We start from the raw sequence: 20,626 nt of genomic DNA on the forward strand, positions 1-20,626 counted from the left end.
TAGTGAGTTTAATAAATTATAAACTTATCTCTTATGCTGACATAGGCTTAAGTTCTGATTAAATGTTACTGGAATCTGCTGTCACGAAACTTTAAAAAGAAAAGAGCCTATTCGCAAATTTCACTCTACCCTCATGATAAGGTGTTTTGCGTACACTGTCATACATCTTTAAACTATCTAATTATATATATATGTAGATGAATTTGCAGAAGCTTAGTAATACAAGAAAGTTATATACACATTCACAGAGTACAAAAATATCAGTATAAAAGCTTTATTAAATTAATTTATCGTGCGCTATTTAGTGGATTGAAATATGTATACAAAAAAATAAATTCGGAGGCAATTAATAATGTTATGGTAAATAATTTTTACCGTTTTTGGCGTAAATTGTCATTAATTAACATTATTATCAGGAATCCCAATATTTGGACATCGCAATGTCTTGAGCATCAAACAATAGTAGTTACTTTCCACAAATAGACATAATATGGAAAATAATGGAAGCATTCGCATTAGGTACATGTCATTAGAATGTCAACAAGAACAAAACTGGTGATACTTGTCATTCAGACTGGAGGGAAGTATGTTAAGGGACTACGCGCACTAATTCAGCTTTTGTCCATAGAAAACAACAATTTTGTATGGAGACGTGTACGCGTCGATTCAGCTTTCCGCGTCCATTCTGCTTTCGCGGCAAACCAGCATAAAATGAGGATAAATGTGTTTTTATTATGCGAATGCTATAAAGAGCGTTCAGCGCTGTTCCGTGGCGTACAGCGCTGTTCGCCGTCGAATGCGGCGGAACAGCTCTTTACTCCCTGGTTCGCGACTCCTTGTCGACAAGTTGCGACTTGTATTGTTCCTGCATTGATTTTACGTAATTTAAAGATTAAAGAGTGCAGACGTGATTTAAAGTTATTATTCTCATTCTTACGACGCCGCGCCGTACGCGGCTGATAGAAGCAGAGCTGTATAAGTGTAACCAAAATCGTTCAGCAAAACGCGAATAGAGCTGAATAAGTGCGCGTAGTCCCTAAGACTAACATACCTACTATTTATTTGTTTGAACTACCTCCATAAAAATGAAACATGACCAAGATTGTTACGTCAAATTATGTTGATATTGAGGATTTTTGTAAATGAATAGTTGTGATGTTTTTATGCTATGTTAAATACTTGGCATAATGTGGTTTGCGCTACTCAAAGAAGATTGAATGTTATGGCAAATGATACCATCTCCAAGAGTATATATATAGTAGTTTTAAGAACATTTAGTTACTTACTACCTAGTATTTATTATAATAACATTACAAAAAGATAATTTCATTTAATGATAGTGAAACAAGTAATATAATTGATACATATTTTAGATGTGAAAATACTCTTATTAACATTTATAAATTATCACTTAGCATTAAGACAATGTATGCTATTCTAATCAATGTAATTGTTATTTTTCAGCTACCTATGAATTATGATTTAAGTTATCGAATTTGAATAATATTTTAATTGATCTTATGCCAACAAGAATTTTAATGTATATATATCCTGGAGTAGTGTGAAATGTTTAGAAAGTTGGAAATAATATACAGTGGAGTTTTTAGTAATAAATATTTATGTGAGAAAAAGATTTGTGCTAGAAAGTTTGATTTAAAATTTAGTTATTTAACTACGTTGCTGTAATGATGTTGTTATCACACCAGATATGTGTGAGTGAATATTCTATTTGATCAAACATTGTGGTGCTTGTTTGAAATTCCACCTTTGCACGACTCGCATCAATCTTGGATGTCATCCCCACCATCTGGATGTATCGCGTTTCTTCATTGTGCAGTTTTCAAGGAACTTTATGACACATACACCCAACCTGTGGAATGAACTTCCTTGCATGGTGTGTCCAGGACGATACGACATGAGTTCCTTCAAGAAACGCGCGCACGACTTCATATAAACCGACTTCCTCAAGAGAAGGTTGGGTTCATGAATACTCAACTGAGATGACCCATATGATGGTGTCGTCCTCTTCCATTCTCCTCTTTTATTAACAATAGACAGCCGCAACAACATTGCAACAATGTAAGATAACCATCAAAACTGCAGAGAAATAAAGCAGGTATATTTTTTTCATGGCACTGATATCACATAACTCCACCATATATCACTCCTACAACTCCGGATTTAATTTCCAACTAATACAAACCCATTCATTTACAATAATGTACATTTAAAAGTCCGCCTGGATCCCAGTTTGTGACCCCTCCTGTACTTCTTTCCCCTACTTTCCTTATCCTTGCGTATTTCTCGGACCAGAGTGTAGAACGCGTCGTCGACTCCCATGCGGGTCTTGGCTGATGTTTCTACAAATGGTACTCCATAACTTCTTGCCACCTGAAAATTAATTTTATAATTTAAACAATTACGTTTGCGAGACTCATGTATACATATATGAAAATTTATTATTAGGTCATTAGGTACCTATAAGGCCGGGTCTATAAGTATTACGAATTGAGCAAAAGAAAAGCTATTAAACAAAATATAAAGAATATGTGTAGCAAGCCAAGTGAAATAAAAGGAATCCTTTCGTCTGTTGTCCTTTGGATGTGGACAAGGTCTAAGTCAAAAAAAGATTGTGACATATTTCATTGGATCTAATTTAAAATCTATGGATATCATATCAATATCTAACATACCACTGACTTGATAGTTAATGATATGTCCATTGTATTAATCTTCCTCACTAATCAGGTCTATTTAGTCCTCAAACAATAGGGAAATTGTTCAAACTGTGATTGTAAATATGCCAAATTCGTCATATATTTATGTATTGCTAACATTGAGGTACAAAAAACAGCTAGGCTCACAATAACGCTCGAAAAGTGTTCTGAAGCAAATTCTGCCTACCCGTTCATTAGGCAAAGTTTTCGTTCAGTAGTGTTTCGACCGCGCTTTGAATACAAAGCCCCGCAAAAACAAAGTGTTCAGTGAAAACTTGTCCAAATAACAGCAGCAGGTAAGTGCACTTTTAAATTAACAAAATTGTGTAAATAAATTGACGTTTTTAATCATTTTGCTAAATAATTATACATTTTAATTGCTAAAACAAAATACACCCCAACGAAACGTCCATCCATTTCATACATTTCTAAATCTTCGGTAGTCAAAAAACATAACAGTACTGACAATTATTAGGCTTTCAAATGATGTCAGAAGTTTGTTGATTATTAACTACGGAGGTGAATCATAACCCACAATCCAGTGACATTGTGGACAATCATGATTCATACTGTGAGTGACTTATCAACATAAGAGATGAACTGTGATAATTGGATCATGTATTATTACTCAAACATATTATCTCAGACAGCATGCAGACACTTCTTAAGGCTTTGGTTGGCTGCATCCTTGTAATTCGTCTAATATTTTAGAAAAAAAAATCATAAGCTTGAGATAAAATACTTCCTGATTCCTAATAGAAAGACGTAAAGCAATTTTTTTTAACAAATGGCTCTGTCTTAAATCCTACTACTCCACAGCTGAATATCTAAGTGATTGGACAGCCTGCGATTGGATTATGATTATTTTATAGCAATAACAATGGCAGCCTAATATTGTATATTTTTTAATCATTAAAAAGAGCGCAAAAAAAGAATGCTGGGAGAGTTTCTTCTCTCTCAGAGCGCCATTTGGGTTATAGAAATAATATCAAAAAGAATTCTAAAGTGATCAATTTCGGGAAAATAAATGCCTTATATGCTAATAAAAGTTAAATGATTGAAGTACTAATTAACTGTGATGTTATGAATTATAAAGTTAAAACAACTAACTATAAAAATATGTATGTAACATATTACAGCAGAACCTTTGTATGTTAATTCTCATGAGATGTGAAAAAATACAACTTATATATAGTTTTTAAAGTAATAAAGAGTTTTTACTTATAGCAGATTTCCGAATTCATATATGTACAGTCCCTATGTTAAAGCCCCTTTAGGAACTCGTGCAGCTTTGTGAGATATACTGTGTTGTTGCAATATGTTATGTTATTGTCACTCCATTTGATAAATAAATATATTTCTATCCATAAGCTGAGAGAAAACAGGAAGAAAGATCCTGAGAAGTATGCTGAACATTTGCGCAAAGAGAGGGAAAGGGGCGTTTTTAGAAGGAAAAAGAAGAAGGAATAATATCCATAAGGTCTTAAATTGGAACAACGTTTAAGGGTGCACAAAGTTAGAGCGCATAGGGCAAAGAAAAAAATTATTGATGTTTTTTGTTATTATCCCATATGATACGTTGCTGGCCCTCTAGGTGAGAGTATGCTCTTTTCTCTGAGGTACCTAAGTGGTTTCGGTTCCGGAAAACAGCAGCCGGTAATTGATTCCACAAAGTGTTTGTGGGAGGCAAGAAGTTTCTTGAAAAACGCGCGGTTATGTATTGCCAGACGTCAACGTAATACGGCTGGTATTTTGCATTCACTCCCCGTGTATGCCCGCTTACATACATTTGAAAAAACTGTCAGAAGTTAGAAGTGACTTCAATCCTGACTTGGGAGCTGTACCTAGTTCCTCAGGTAAGCTGCGGGCTGTTCAAACAGTAAAAAACAGCTTAGTACAGTGATGTTTACACTAATTCAGAAGAGGATGAACCGGGATCAGTGCAAAAAATTAAACCTGGCACATTTGTTCTTGTCAGATTTTAGCAAGAAATTTTCACGTTTTTGAAAGTAGTTGGAAATAAAGCAATCACATTCAGACGTGATGAAGATATCTATGATTTGCGATACGAGAATATAATACGCGTGTTGCCTACTCCTATTTTTAAACTAAAGGTGATCTTGATATGAACTACAAATTCCCAGCAGAAATTGATGTCTATGAAAAATTGATGTTTTCATTATTAAATGTTAATCTTTATTAGTGTTTTATAATAATTCTACCATTATTGTTAATTAATTTTTTTTATGATTTTAAAAGAAAGAATAATATTTCATTAATAAATCCCATAATTTCCTTATATGTATATTCATTTCGTACTCGTAACACCCGAAACAGGTAGTTTTATCAATTAAAATTAATGTAAAATTGATAACTAACTTTTTATTCCGTGTTTTGATGGTTTAATGTATATAGTTTGATTTGTTATAAATTAAACTGGAGATTACTGGGAAAATTCGCTGAATTATTGACATGAATGACAATTTCGTATAACACCCGAAACAAATACTTATTTGTAATTTTCTCTTTAATGCTTAAATATTTTAAAAATGCAATTTTAGGAAAAGAAAATTATACCCTACAAGTTTGTGATTCAATTCAAATTCAAATATTTTTATTAAAAATAGGATTTATAATCACTTATTGAACGTCAAAATCTACCACCCATTCAAAAGAGACTGCCTCAGACCTGAGAAGAATGGGCGCAAGAAACTCAGCGGGCTTTTTTTTATATATAAAATATGGATTACAATGTAATATCGTACAATAAACATTAATAATTAAAGAGCCTGAGGGTGTTCGCTTTAATCCCAGTCCGTGGTGTCATTAAGAAAATCGTTTATGCTATAATAACCTTTCCCACACAAACGTTTTTTAACAATTCTTTTAAATTTCGTAACACATTTGTTTTGTACATTTTCTGGGATCATATTGTAGAAGCATATACATCGCGCAACAAAAGACTTACTAACTCGACCCAACCGAGTAGTAGGCATAACAAGTTTATGTTTGTTCCTCGTGTTAACATTATGAATGTCACAGTTTCTAGAAAATTCCTCAATGTGCTTATGAACATACAAAACATTATCAAAAATGTATTGAGAAGCAACAGTCAAAATGTTTATTTCTTTAAATTTTTCTCTTAATGATTCTTTAGGACCTAGGTTATAAATCGCGCGAATAGCCCTCTTCTGCAGCACAAAGATAGTATTAATATCGGCCGCACTGCCCCATAACAATATACCATAGGACATAATACTATGAAAATAACTAAAGTATACTTATCTCGCCGTATCTATGTCAGTTAACCGTCTGATTTTCTTAACCGCATATGCTGCAGAACTAAGCCTATTCGCTAATCCTTCAATATGGGGGCCCCACTGCAATTTGGAATCAAGAGTAATGCCAAGAAATATAGCAGATTCCACTGGTTTTACCACCTCTCCATTTAATAAAATATTCGCATCTACATTTTTGACATTTGGCGCGGTGAATTTAATATATTTGGTTTTATGATTATTTAACAATAAGTTATTGGCGCTAAACCAGTACAGTAGATGTCAGATAGAGCATTGTTTACTTCGTCATACAAAACTTGGCTTCGTTTCACTTTGAATATAAGTGAAGTGTCATCCGCAAACAATATCACCTTGTGTTTTTTTTCTACAAGGTTAGGTAGATCATTTATATAAATTAGGAAGAGGAAGGGTCCAAGAATAGACCCTTGTGGTACCCTGTACCCTGCCATTCACCTCGACCCTCTGAATCCTATTATTTAAATATGAGATCAGAAGATCGAGTGCAGATCCTCTTATACCATAGTGGCATAGCTTCCTGACCAGCGTTGAATGTTGAACACAATCAAAAGCCTTAGATAAATCACAGAAGATACCAAGTGCATTCTGTGATTCCTCCCAGGCCTCAAAAATATTCCTGATGAGTTCAACACCTGCATCCGTAGTCGAGCGTCCCCTAGTAAAGCCAAATTGTTTTATATGAAGTAACTTATAAGTGTTAAAGTGAGTAAGCATTTGTCTTAAAATAATTTTTTCAAAAATTTTACTAAGGGTCGGCAACACCGAAACAGGGCGATAGTTATTCGGGTCAGAAGTGAGTCCCGATTTAAATATTGGTGTAATTTTACTATACTTCAGAAGGTCAGGAAACACGCCATGTTCAATACAGCTATTAAAAACTAGTGCTAGATATGGTGCTATGACATCAATAACAGAACTTATTATTTTTACAGATATGCCCCATATATCAGCAGTTTTTTTCATTTCTAAGGATCTGAAAGTTTTAATTATTTCTGCTGGGCTAACAACACTGAATTTGAAATTTTGTTTACATTCCTTAACATTTTCCAAAAGAAGTGACTCAGCAACACTGGTGGAGGAGACAAGGGTGCTTGAGATGGAAACTGGAATGTCAGAAAAAAAATTCTCAAGAAGCTACTTCCTGCTCAGAGTGGATTTTTCTATTGTTTATTATTAGATTATATTCAAACTTGCAGTCTTTCGCTCTTCCAGATTCCCAGTTAATAACTTTCCAAGTCATTTTTATTTTATTTGAAGCATTTTTAATTATTTCTCTAATATGCATTGACTTAGCAATAGTACATACTTTCTTAAATAATTTTGAATAATTTTTCACATATACAAGGAAAGCTTTCTCACTATATAGTTCATATAACTGTTGTCTGCTCCTATGAATACCAGCTGTTGCCCAGTTGTTAAATGACAAGAGACCACCCGAGTTGACTGTCTTTGAAGTAAATATAGAAGCAAACTCTGTTTTAATTATTTTAAATAACTTACCATACATCTCATTTGGAGTACTGTTATAATTCAAATACAAGTTTGACAGTTTTTCTGAAACATTGCCTCTATATTTCTCCATCCGCCTATTGTTTACCGGAACAAACATAAACTTTTTAGTTGAAGTACATTTGTTCCCTTCAATATTAAAAGAGGCTAATTGACCAAAGTGGTCTGAGCTCAGTTTACTAATTATTGATTGAGAAATAGGTTTATAATTAGTAAAAATATTATCAATACAGCTTTTAGAGGTGCTGGTTACTCTAGTAGGTTCTAAGAAAATATTTGATAAATTATATGATTTAAACAAAGATTTGAATCTAATACTTGTGGTGGATTTTTCTAATAAGTTAATATTAAAGTCACCACAAATCATAATATATTTCTTAGATTCTGATAATTTTGATAGAACCTCCTCCAATACACTCTCAAGTAACTCATATAATGCATCGGGGGGTCTGTATATACTTACAACAATGGCACACTCAAGCTCTGCACAGGCTATTTCAATGGTACGTTCAACAGAGAGGCCCACAATATCTTTACGGTCTTTGAATTTAAATGATTTACTTATAAGTATAAGTGTAAGCCGCCACGTGTTGCCTTTTCTCTGCTAAAAATAGTTATAAAATCTAGTTGCTGATACTACTTCTAATAAAACATATTTTAATGAGTTCACATCTAACACCCGAAACAATGGAATGACCCAAAAATACCACTTGAGAAAAGATACAAATTTGACATTAAATTTAATCAATTTACCACTACCATCTGGATGTGAGGCGGTCCCCTACAGTGTGGTTTTCAAGGAACCTTCTTCCACATACTACAAAAGCTGTGGAATGAGCTTTCCTTGTGTGTTGTTTCCGGGATGATATGACATGGGTACTTTCAAAAAAAGGGTGTATACTTTCTTCAAAGGCCGGCAAAGCTCCTGTGATTCCTCTGGTGTTGCAAGAGAATGTTGGCAAGTGTTAACACCAGGTGACATGTCCCTCCTTTTTCCTCCTTTTCCCCAAAATTTTTTTTTATCAATATCAATGTTTTTATTTCTGTTTCAATGAGTATGATTATTTATTAGTAAAATCTTGTTTATCAGCCCTTATGTGAGATGTAATAAATTGTATACATTTGAAAGAGCCATACTAAATCCTTGATATGCATTTTTTAGGCCTGTGCAGGCTTTAATCTGTTAAGGAGATCCTTATGTGAAGTTGTGGGTGGTGAGTTGAAAAAAAAAAAACAACAAGATTTATGAATAGTGTAGGTGTCAAATGGTGGCTTATCTGGAACATACTTTAGGTTAAAAGAGTTTAAACCTAAGAATGTATATAAAATATGGTAGGTACAATATTTTTGGTATGTGATTTCTAACAAATAATTTTAAATCTCATTTAAGAATCTTTACAACTAAGAATTTTTCTTATATAAGTTCATTTATAAACATTTATCACCTATTTATGTTAATTATAAACAATTTCCAACAAGCACTAAGACATTATAGAATAGCAATTACCTTAAAATTATCTGTATATAATTAGAAGTCACACAGACAGTCAAGGATTCCTTAAATGGTATTATATTGACCAATGATAAATTAAACATATACACCCTGTATATATGCGTAAGACAGGAGGGATCACATTTTGAGCATTTAATTAATTAATTTACAAAAAAAATACCCACTTAATTGACTACTTTCTCATATCTACATTATCATAAAAGTAGGGATGTTTTTTTAAATTAAAGTTAATAGTTTGGTTCAATTCCCAAACGAGGTAAGTAATTTTTAGAAAATCTTTGAATGCAGAATTACTAACTTTTAAAAATAACATAAAGTCTTCTTTCAGTAAAATATCTACGATATTTAAGGTACTTTCCCTTAATGTCCCATAACTTTGGGACAACCTGTATATAAATTGATTTTTCATTAATGCCATAATTGAAAAACACATATTGAATCACAAACAAAGACAAATTATAGGAAATATTTACCAAACACACATAAAACATTCTGGAAGTACCAATTGGCTGGATAAATGGAGCTATTCCATGAAGCAATATAATTATGTGCAACATACCCAAGTCTTAAGTCTAATACTTATAGTTCTCGTTAGCTACTATACTATAGTTCTCACTAGCTACTATACTATAGTTCTCGCTAGCTACTATACTATAGTTCTCACTAGCTACTATACTATAGTTCTCGCTAGCTACTATACTATAGTTCTCACTAGCTACTATACTATAGTTCTCGTTAGCTACTATACTATAGTTCTCGCTAGCTACTATACTATAGTTCTCACTAGCTACTATACTATAGTTCTCGTTAGCTACTATACTATAGTTCTCGCTAGCTACTATACTATAGTTCTCACTAGCTACTATACTATAGTTCTCGTTAGCTACTATACTATAGTTCTCGCTAGCTACTATACTATAGTTCTCGCTAGCTACTATACTATAGTTCTCGTTAGCTACTATACTATAGTTCTCGCTAGCTACTATACTATAGTTCTCGCTAGCTACTATACTATAGTTCTCACTAGCTACTATACTATAGTTCTCGATAGCTACTATACTATAGTTCTCGCTAGCTACTATACTATAGTTCTCGTTAGCTACTATACTATAGTTCTCGCTAGCTACTATACTATAGTTCTCACTAGCTACTATACTATAGTTCTCGTTAGCTACTATACTATAGTTCTCGCAAGCTACTATACTATAGTTCTCGTTAGCTACTATACTATAGTTCTCGCTAGCTACTATACTATAGTTCTCGTTAGCTACTATACTATAGTTCTCGCTAGCTACTATACTATAGTTCTCGTTAGCTACTATACTATAGTTCTCGATAGCTACTATACTATAGTTCTCGCTAGCTACTATACTATAGTTCTCACTAGCTACTATACTATAGTTCTCACTAGCTACTATACTATAGTTCTACTATCTTTTCAGTATAAACTTCTGAAATTGATATTTTGCTAGGCAGAATAAAATTATTCAGTTTATGTAATAGTTTACTTCTCCAGTAAGTTTAAAGTTTTGTTTGTTTTAATTAATTTTTAATTTACTTTAAAGAAACTAATTATATAATTGGATATCTTAGTATTAGTTCTTATGTTACACAATTCAAATTAAAAAATTGTTGTGTGGTTGTTGCCTGCATGTGCAATAACACTTAGATTTAGATTTATTAATAATAATAATAATAAATAATAATAATAAATTGTTTATTTCTTTAACAAAAAGTACTTAAAAACTAGGGGCAGGTGTTTCCCGTTAAGCTTATCGCCTGTGTTGGGAGTCACCGCTCTTTAACCTTTATATATAACAAACAAAATTACATTATACTTAAGAGTTATTCATACATGTAAAAGTTAAGTAATAAAAATATAATTTTGACCTTTTTTTTTTACAATGCAAATTACACAAATGAAATAATATGTACTTTAAAACTATTTATGAAAGTTCTACCATTATACGTTACGTTACTACTATATATAAAATAGACATGATCAGAGAAAGGGGAAAGAAGGGAAATGAGTGTTTAGTGTGCAAGTGTGTGTGTGTGTGTGTGTGCGCGTGTGTGTGTGTATTTATATAAATATAATTGTAGCATACACAACTAGCTACTCAGCAACTGTTCTACCCAGTCATAGGATTTGGGTTCTAACCAGTTAGATGTAAGATTTTTACATTCATATACGTTTTTTGAATATATCTGTAATTATTTATTTATTAAATTATATAATTTGGCAGAGCGCTTATTGAACTGTCTATCAGCAAAAGTTGAGTTTGACTTAGGAACTACTGCCACAATGTCTTTTCTTCTTTTTTGCAGGATTTTAGGGTCATAAGCGAGGGATTTATGCTTTCTTGTAATAGTGTTTGTAATATATAGTTTTCTAATTAAAATACCAACATTTTAGTTTCTTTATATAAGCTATCCGTGGGAAATCTGCGTTTTTTAAAGTACATTGTTTTAATAAGATTACGTTGTGTTCGTTCAAGTTCAAGGAATTTTGTTTTAGTGGCCCCACCCCAGATCGTTATACAATACGTTAGTACAGTTTGTACCAACGATGCATAGATCTCTTTCAGGAGATCTTTTTCTTCCCATTTGGGGCCAGCCGGCAGCCTCGGTACTAAGTATCTTAATGATTTAAAAATCCAGGTTAGTTTTCTCAACCTCTGCATTATGTAGTCTATTTGTGGATGCCAAGAAAGTCTCTGATCCAATATGATACCGAGATATTTAGTTTGAAAAACTTTCTGAATGTTTGGGCAGTTACAATGTACGATATAAATGCAGTCGTGAATTTGTATTTTGAATTCTCTAGCAGCTTGGGCATCATTATATAAACTGTAGCACATGTAGTTGGTCTTATCTGCATTTAGAGTAAGTAGGTTCATATTTAACCAAGTATAATTTCACGCAAACTCACTTCAGTATATTTCCTTACACTGTCCCACGAGTCACCAGTGAATACTATCGCAGTGACATCGGCATACGAGAAGATGTTTGCATTCTTGAGCTTTATATCACATAAGTCATTTATATATATTAAAAATAGGGTTGGGCCAAGAACGCTGCCCTGTGGTACGCCGTAAGATACTGACTCGTATTCGCTGGTGCAGTCACCTAGTTTTACTTTTTGCTTACGTTCAGAAAGATACTGACTGAATAGGCGTAGCTGTGTTCCTCTAATACCAATAGCTTCTAGTTTATGTATAAGAATGGGGAGACGGTGTCAAAAGCTTTCTTATTTAGAATTGTGTTGGAAATTGACAAATGACTCTTGTGTTTATAAGTATTCATTTACTTTTTTTGACTTACTCATGTAAGCCTTTCAGTTTTTGACATTTGAGTATTTTTGTTGCGTCACTTTGCATATATTGTAACTCAAATAATTTGTAAAACAATTAAAATGTAAATCATGACTTTAAAGAGTGGCAATGAGTTTCTTGCTACTTCTTCTCATTAGCTCATCTTCCTTTTACGAAGTAGTGGTAAATTCAGTAAGATACAATATTTTTATTTTTTTTTGACATTCATAAGTGTCATTTCCGTGACCTACATGAATAAAGTGTTTTTGAATTTGAATGCTGATAAATAAATAAAATACTACACTTTTATAGTCAGACAAAAATATTTGATTTCATATTACCAATTATATAATAAAATATGATAAAATATAAACATATTTTTTTTTAATTCATTTTTGTCCTTGTACCCTTGCTCAGCTTAGGAATTCTACTCTGTTTTTTGGATCCAACATAAGGAGTGGGTTCAGTAATGTGCTGCATAGTTCAAGCACCTAGTTTGTTAAGTCACATATGGCATATTAGAGCTATTGGCCCAAATATCTCAAAGTTCCAGCATTTCCATACCATCATACTGAGAGTGATAAGTAATAAAGGCATAAAGGCATTTATTTTCTCATAATGGTCATTCATCCATCACTGATACTGAAATACGCAAACACTTACAAATAACCACAGTTCAAGAAGAGATTATTGCAACCGGGAATAAATATGTCTTGCGATCTAAATAAACCAGCAGTCCAACTGATGTGCCAAAAGTACTGTAGCCATCTCAAAAATCCTATCATAATGAAACTGCACAACAGATAGAAGTTATGTAGGTGTAGTAGTTAGCATTCACAGGGTATGTGCTGGGTATCATGTGGTAGAGCAATTAAGTCCATATAGTGCCTGTGATTTGTAACTTGGGTTATTTTTTATTACTGCTCATATTGTACATTAGAAGATAATCAAAGTACTCCAAACAAAAAAAACAGGAAAGAAAGAGACCTGCTTGAATCCTCTAAATTGAGAGAATTTAGAAGATAAGATAATTATATTAATAAGAAAAGATAAAATGGACAATTTGCTTGCAAATGAGCACATTAAGAGAATAATAGAAAATTCTTTAATGAATTTATACTTCTATTGTTTTGTTTGTTGCCCCAGTAAGTACAGGAAAATTATAACTACTCTCCCTAAAACTTAATATGACATCTGTAAAAATATAATATTATGCTATTTTTTTTTAAACAAAATTCTTATAATTTATTTAAGTATTATAAAATACTTTTGCCACAACTCAACATCAAAATACAAGTGTATTATTTTACAATGTACTATTATTGTTTATGTCTTTTGCTTTTCAGTCACCTACACTTTGTCCACATACTTGTTGTGTAAACAAGCAATATTTAAAAGGAAAATATATGACTACTCTGGTTTGATTTGTAAACAAAGCTAGCCAACATACCTCTCGTGCTTGTGTCATATCCACAGCCCAGGCCTGCAAGTCACACTTGTTCCCAACTAACACCATAGGTACTTCCTCAGCATCCTTTACTCGTTTTATTTGTTCCCTATATGAACCAATATCTTCGAAACTCTTTGCACTGTTCACAGCGAAAACAAGCAAGAATCCTTCTCCTGTCCGCATATACTGGTCTCTCATAGCAGAGTACTCCTCTTGACCAGCAGTGTCCAAGATATCTAAGAGGCACGTCTCACCATCAATCACTACCTGCTTTCTGTATGAATCTTCGATTGTAGGATCGTACTCGTCGACGAAATGGTTCTGTATCAACTGTATGGTCAATGCAGACTTTCCCACGCCTCCAGCGCCTACCACTACTAGCTTGTATTCGGTCATCTTGTGTCTTGATAGTAGAAATATTTTTCGAAACACCAAATGTCACTGTTTCAGAAGATACAACGCCCAAAAACGACGCGCCACACCTCTGATATTACTCACATCGGCATGATTGTCAAGATTTGTTATGTATTATATTGCACTCACTGTACCCGTAAAACGGCTAATTAATGTAAGTATTATTAGAGTCAAATGCAATAAATAACAATGAGGCAGTTCAATCACCCTTTTGAACAGATAAAAAATCTGACAACTAAGGAGTAAGAAGTAACTGAGAAAATGGATAAATATGAAGGTCAACGTCAACCTCAACTGTCAAAGTCATATAGCGTACAGAGAATAGAAAACGCCAAAACTTAGCTTAAGGATAAACAGTTCGCATAAGATTTTTCTCATCGGTGTAAATGTGCTGATTGTATAAATACATAAATTGCAATGAAAAATGATCATTAATGTTTTGACGTACATTGTCAAAGCCAAATACATAATTTGAATTTTGATTGTATATTTAATTTTACACTGTTTTCCCTATGAAATATTTTAACAATGTCTGCAGATAAAGACAAAGATCACGAAGATGTGGAACCAGAGAGTATGGAAGAAGCAGGAGTGCTGGAGGCTAACGTTGGAGCCAGATTGTTAGTTATTTTATAATATCCGTTAAGCTTAGGCCGCACTACGGTATTTTCCCGAGAGCGGTTAACCGCAAAGCTGCTCGAGACGCACACACCACGATTTTAAATCGCGAAACCACCCGCGATTTTCACAGTTTGTAGATGGATCCAATGATATTATAGTATTAAAAGAGGTAGATATGTCACTAGCGCACTGAAAATCAATCGCCTAAATTGATTCAATTGGTTCATTTGGTCGAAGTCGCTCTCTCGACACGAAAACGGTACACACGCGTTTGTTGTTGACAGAATTGCTTACAATTTGATATAGGTACAACATTACAATGCCGTCTTGTGTTATGGGAAGATGCACTAAATACGAAAGTAAAAAAATCATAGAATTATATACTACAGTTAAGAAATCATGAATTATAACATTTTATTTGATTTCATTATTTATGTAACAAAATAAATATGTCGCCATATATTACACGTACAGAAATTACAAAATATTGATGCTGTCTGTTGCGGGATGATCGAGGTAGAATATTTTAGGAAATGATGTAAAAAAGTCGTTGTTGCAGTGAATGTAATACGAAATAATTTTTAATAAACAAGTGCGTATATAGGTAGCTGAACTATCAAACTACTAAAACAAGTTTTAGGTTAGGTAGCGGATATAGACAATGAGTGCTATTTGTATACGTAGGAGTTTTTTCAGTAACACTGTCCCTTTCAGTATATCCATTGCTAACTGCAGAAGAATCAATGGATCATTTTCTTCTTCTGCCATTACCTTATTTTTTTTTATGGAACAGGAGGACAAACGAGCGTACGGGTCACCTGGTGTTAAGTGATCACCGCCGCCCACAATCTCTTGCAACACCAGAGCGTTGCCGGCCTTTAAGGAAGGAAGGTAATTGTAATAAACCCTCAATAAAAAGACATTTATAAATAATATAAGATACAAAAAATAATAATTATAATCTTAAAATTTTTTGGGAGCCGTCGTTAGTAAAATTGTAAAAATGGGACCCTTACTGTAGATACCTTTCGGATTTGTTTTGGTGTCTGTATGTTTTTTATTATTTTATGTATAAGTAATTGATATCATCAATGTGGCTATATATTATAATCAATATTTAATTATTTTTTTATAAAATCAATGATACATTATCTACCTTATTTCAATGCAGTTTTACTACTCTATAGCTATTACAACATGAACGGTATGGTAAAAAATCATATCTGATGAATTAACTGTATTTTTTCGATACAAATGCGAAGCAATTAGCAAATTAGCAAATTAGAGTAATCTCTTTTTCGCTTGCGATAATTGCATTTACTATCGTTCTTTGACGTGTAATCGTAATGTAGTGTGCTATTGCAATGTTAAATTATTCATGTGTGCGTTAGTGTATCATTTTCAAACACCGAATGTTGTCTACGTAACCTATCTATACTTTTAAATATCATTGGATAGATTTCAAAAGAGCAATGTATGTTGCTTTGATGCTATGAATCAGAAAAAAAGGTGTTAACGAAAATTTTGCAAATATTGCAATTGGTCTATCCACTAACAACTGTCACAAAGTTCTTCTTCTCAATCAGTCTGTCCGAGTGGTCGCTAAGATGATGCAACATTAGTGGCCGTTTGTCTCTTTATTTTTGAGTCGCACTGCCTCCCTCGCGGCGCTCCGACAAAAGTGGAGTACTTTTGGCGGTTTGAACTATTGCGGGAGCACTCCACCACAGGTGTCTGGGTCACTGCTTTGATAAGATCTGTTCATCGCCTTGTTGAGTCTATTCACTATCAACCACTCAAACGATCCTTCATTTCTGGAGATGTGACCAAAGCCAAAAACAAAGGATATCCGAATTGAATAGCTTGCTAGCTTAGCTGGAGGATCTTAAGTACAGTAGTAAGGAGCTCGGCTGTTATTCCATCATCACACGGCGCCTTCTTGTTTTTAAGCTGTTTCAGGGCCATAGTAATCTCGTACAGGCTGACGTCTGGGATATCTTCTGTATAGTGTTAATTTGGCTTTTGGGTCTTCAGCCTTGTTGGTAACGTAACAGGTGCTGGTTCAGTCGTGTGTAATTGTCCGTAGAACTTCTCGATCTTCCTCAAAAGTTCGTGTTTAGACGAAATGACCCTGCCGCCACCGGTCTTCAGTTTCATTAGTTGGCTCTGCCCAATAGACAAATCTCGAGCGAATGCTTTGGAGCCTTTTATACAGGCCTACTGTTATGCTAGGCCATAGATGGCCGCATTCACACAATAAGTGTTATGGCGGCGTATAATATCGCGAATCAATGACTTGGAGATCTGTATATTTAGCTAGCTATATTGAGATGCATCGTCCGGGGACTGAAGGGCCATTTGGCGTCTTACAGCCATTAATTTGAGGGTAGAGTCTGAGATTTTTCCGATTCTTTTTGAATGTTTGGTCTTAAAAAACTAAGTAAAGATGTTAGACCCTGCCGTTTGAATAGCTGCCACGAACTTGTAATTATACTAGTCCAGGTCAACGCAGTCACCGAAGCGGTTTTGCAATTCGAGTTGAAAGTTTTCCGGGTTTTAGATCTGCAGGTCGTAGACTTCAACAGTGGAGATATTCAATGTGCCTCTTATAATGCGGTGATCACTCCCAGTTTTCACTGAGTTGATCATAGAGACATCATTGAATATATGTCTTTTGGATGACATAATAAAGACAATCTCATTTTTGGTGGCACCACCGGGGCTGATTCAAGTCCACTTGCATTGTTCAGGCTTCATAAAGAATGAGTTCATGAAAACGTTGAAGTCGGTCTTAGGAATGTGAATGGATGTTGAGAAGTCCTGGCCTCCACGTCTTCGTCTGAGTGTGTTGAAGCTGGAGCGTGATGAACATTCAGCAAATACCTTTCAGTATATCTGAGTAGGGTAGCGTAGCTAACGCTACCCTACTTCTTATGTACTTCTTATGATTCTTAGTACCCCCTGCCCCGTCGCTTATGTGGCTGCTACCGTGGCCACCACGAGCGGGGTCAAGGGCGGCGAGTGCTTCTCTGATGTCTTGAGGAGTATGCACTCAAAAACATATGCTGTTGTATTACTTTGAAATGCTGGTCTTGTTTCGGTTTATAAGTCTAGTACTCTGTATTTTTATCGTTCAATTCCATTGATAAGATATAAAATGCTTTGCTTGATTGGGGTTGTATTTTTACTTTTTTGTTCTGCAAATCTTTCAATGTGTAGGTACAGTTCTTTTACTTTTGCATTCAGTAATTAGGTTAGCGGTGTTATATTTACAACGTTGTCAACGGTGGTGGTTTTAGTTTGGTTTGGATCACAGAATGGCTAAGCCAGTATCTATTCAGTTTTAACTGCTTTAGAGCTCTGTCATTGACAGGACTATCACGTTGCCCTTTTTTATTATTAGTAGGGACGCGAGAACAGGGTCTATCTACATCACTTTGACTTAACAATAATTCTGTTGTTCCAGCTGTGTTATTAGTCGTATTATTATTAATGGTTTGATTGATTTCTGAGATGGAGTGCGATCTGGGTTTGTTAAATATAACAGGATGAATAATTTGTTTCTGTTTTATCAAGTGTAGTTGAAATAGTTAATTGAGTCTCGATTTATTATTCATCCCACGGGTGAGGTCGATGAGCAGGTTACATACAGGGTAACACCTTAGGCACAATACTTTAAAGTGAGCCAGGTCCAACGAAGATTGCGTTAGAGGCTGATCTTCACATCAGTCATAAATCCTCTCGGCTCGTGGTTCCGCCTTTGGATTTGGGGATTTTTTATTGAGGTTATCATCCTCTTAGCCCGGGTGATTAGGCCAAGACTACTGATCTCGCGAAACATGACTACGATTAGCGGGTGGTGCAGGTCATTTCCAACCTACAAAGACAAGACTTGTTAAAACTTATTAAATTGGTCTGGTTTTTTACTGCCGCCTGACACTCGCCATTGGTAATCATTTAGCACCACCCAGGGGACACGTGTAGAGTAGGTCTAGGAAGAGATGGTATCTTCTACGGAGGCGAGTAACATTACCACCTTTAGCACCACCCGGGGGACACGAGTAAGGTAGCTAAACCAAGTAGTGGACAAGTTAACAGCTCAGTAACGAGAAAATGGCGACCTCTGTCAATTTTGCGCGTCACAGTCCTGGGTACCTACCCTATGAGTAAGCAGGTACGAGTAGATCGTAGGGTGTATAAAGTAAATTATCGGTGAAACGTGAGTCTTGCAACTATATTGTAGTTATTTCTTCAAAAGGTGTTGACTAAGTGAAACTTCTGTACCTACTACTGTGGTACTACTGTATATACTGTTTGCAGGTGTTCCATATAAGATCATTAAACAAATACTTTTAAGAAGGGCCAGTGAGTCAGCATTCACAAATGTAAAAAAAACATTCAAACACTCAAAAGTTATTTATTATTAGGTGATGAATTTCTTGTGACAGTTCTCACTTCCCTAAATAAATTCTATATTATTCAAAAACTTCTCGCTTATAATTAACAGAAATGGCCCTACAATCTGCAGTTAAGGCAAACTGATCTCTGTTATCGGTGATGAGGATACATGTTTTGGCTCTCTACTTGGTGGTATTGGAGAAATAAACAAAAACAGGCACCCTAATTTTATGGTGTAATTGTATGTTAACCCAGTAAGTGAAATTGAGGACTGTTTCAAGAGATTTCTCAAGCGTGATGACATTGATATTGTCCTAATCAACCAAAATGTGGCCGAACTGATCCGAAATGTCATTGATGGGCACACTGCTCCTGTTCCATCTGTGCTCGAGATTCCATCTAGAGACCACCCATATGATGCCAGCAAAGACTCAAGGGCATGTTCAACCCAGATGATTTGGTACGCTAAGATCATATTTAAATGCATGGTTTGTTTGTTCCCGACTCAGCAACAGACCGGTATTTGTAAATATCACCGGCCCAAACATCTCCAGTATCCTAATCTATTTAATCATTCGGATCCGCATTTAACAATGTGTGCAACTATCTGATTATTTATATTTGAAACCATTCCACAGATGAAAATTCACACATTTAGTCATAGTTAAATTATGAAGTATTTAATGAGTATTGAATATTATTTAAACACTGTATCGTTTTGAAAAAAATTTTATTATATTATATGTTATATTATGGCTCGGGTACCGCTGATTTTAATAATAATAAATTTCTTTATTGCCTAAGATATGTTGATATGATATGCCTAAGATATATTGATAGCAAAAGTGCACTCTAGCATCATATGCCTTCTACTGTTATATTATTTTTCTATAGTGCAACGTTAATTTTAGTCTTTTTCTTTATGATTCACACCAGAACGGAGTCTTCCATGTGTGATTCGGAACCTGATTTAGTGTTTTTTTAGCTTATTGGTGTCAAGGTGACTTTTATGGAAGTTTTACTAAAATCTTCATCATTATCATCAGCCGGAAGACGTCCACGGTTGGACAAAGGCCTCCCCCAAAGATCTCCACGACGATCGGTCCAGCGCTGCCCTCATCCAATGTGTTCCGGTGATCTTGACCAGATCGTCGATCCATCTTGTGGGGTACCTACCAACTCTGCGTCTTCCGGTACGTAGTCGCCATTCGAGGATTTTACTGATATAACTTTCTGCAATTAAATATAAATCAAAAATTTCTTACAGTGATCAACAATTGGCCGGAATTGATCCAAAACTTAAAATTGAAATGGACCCTCAGGCGCACAGTGATCTAAGACCAGAAATGATGTTTATTCGCGAAGAACTACGT

At 34.5% G+C, this 20,626-nt stretch overlaps 1 protein-coding gene and 1 pseudogene across 1 annotated transcript; one reads left to right on the forward strand and one right to left on the reverse strand.

Moving 5' to 3' along the window:
* Nucleotides 1–2,098: 2,098 nt before the first annotated feature.
* LOC126965333 (GTPase HRas) lies at nucleotides 2,099–14,468 on the reverse strand. Its single transcript, XM_050808877.1, has 2 exons — nucleotides 13,821–14,468; nucleotides 2,099–2,391 (listed from the first exon to the last, which is right to left on the reverse strand). The coding sequence occupies exons 1-2, from the start codon at nucleotides 14,214–14,216 to the stop codon at nucleotides 2,212–2,214; spliced, it is 576 nt and encodes a 191-aa protein (XP_050664834.1). The 5' UTR covers nucleotides 14,217–14,468; the 3' UTR covers nucleotides 2,099–2,211.
* Nucleotides 14,469–14,762: 294 nt separating this feature from the next.
* Nucleotides 14,763–19,722, forward strand: LOC126965499 (V-type proton ATPase subunit F-like; annotated as a pseudogene).
* The last annotated feature ends 904 nt before the right edge of the window (nucleotides 19,723–20,626 follow it).

Source organism: Leptidea sinapis, chromosome 7, assembly GCF_905404315.1.
Source record: "Leptidea sinapis chromosome 7, ilLepSina1.1, whole genome shotgun sequence".
Lineage (NCBI taxonomy): Eukaryota > Metazoa > Arthropoda > Insecta > Lepidoptera > Pieridae > Leptidea > Leptidea sinapis.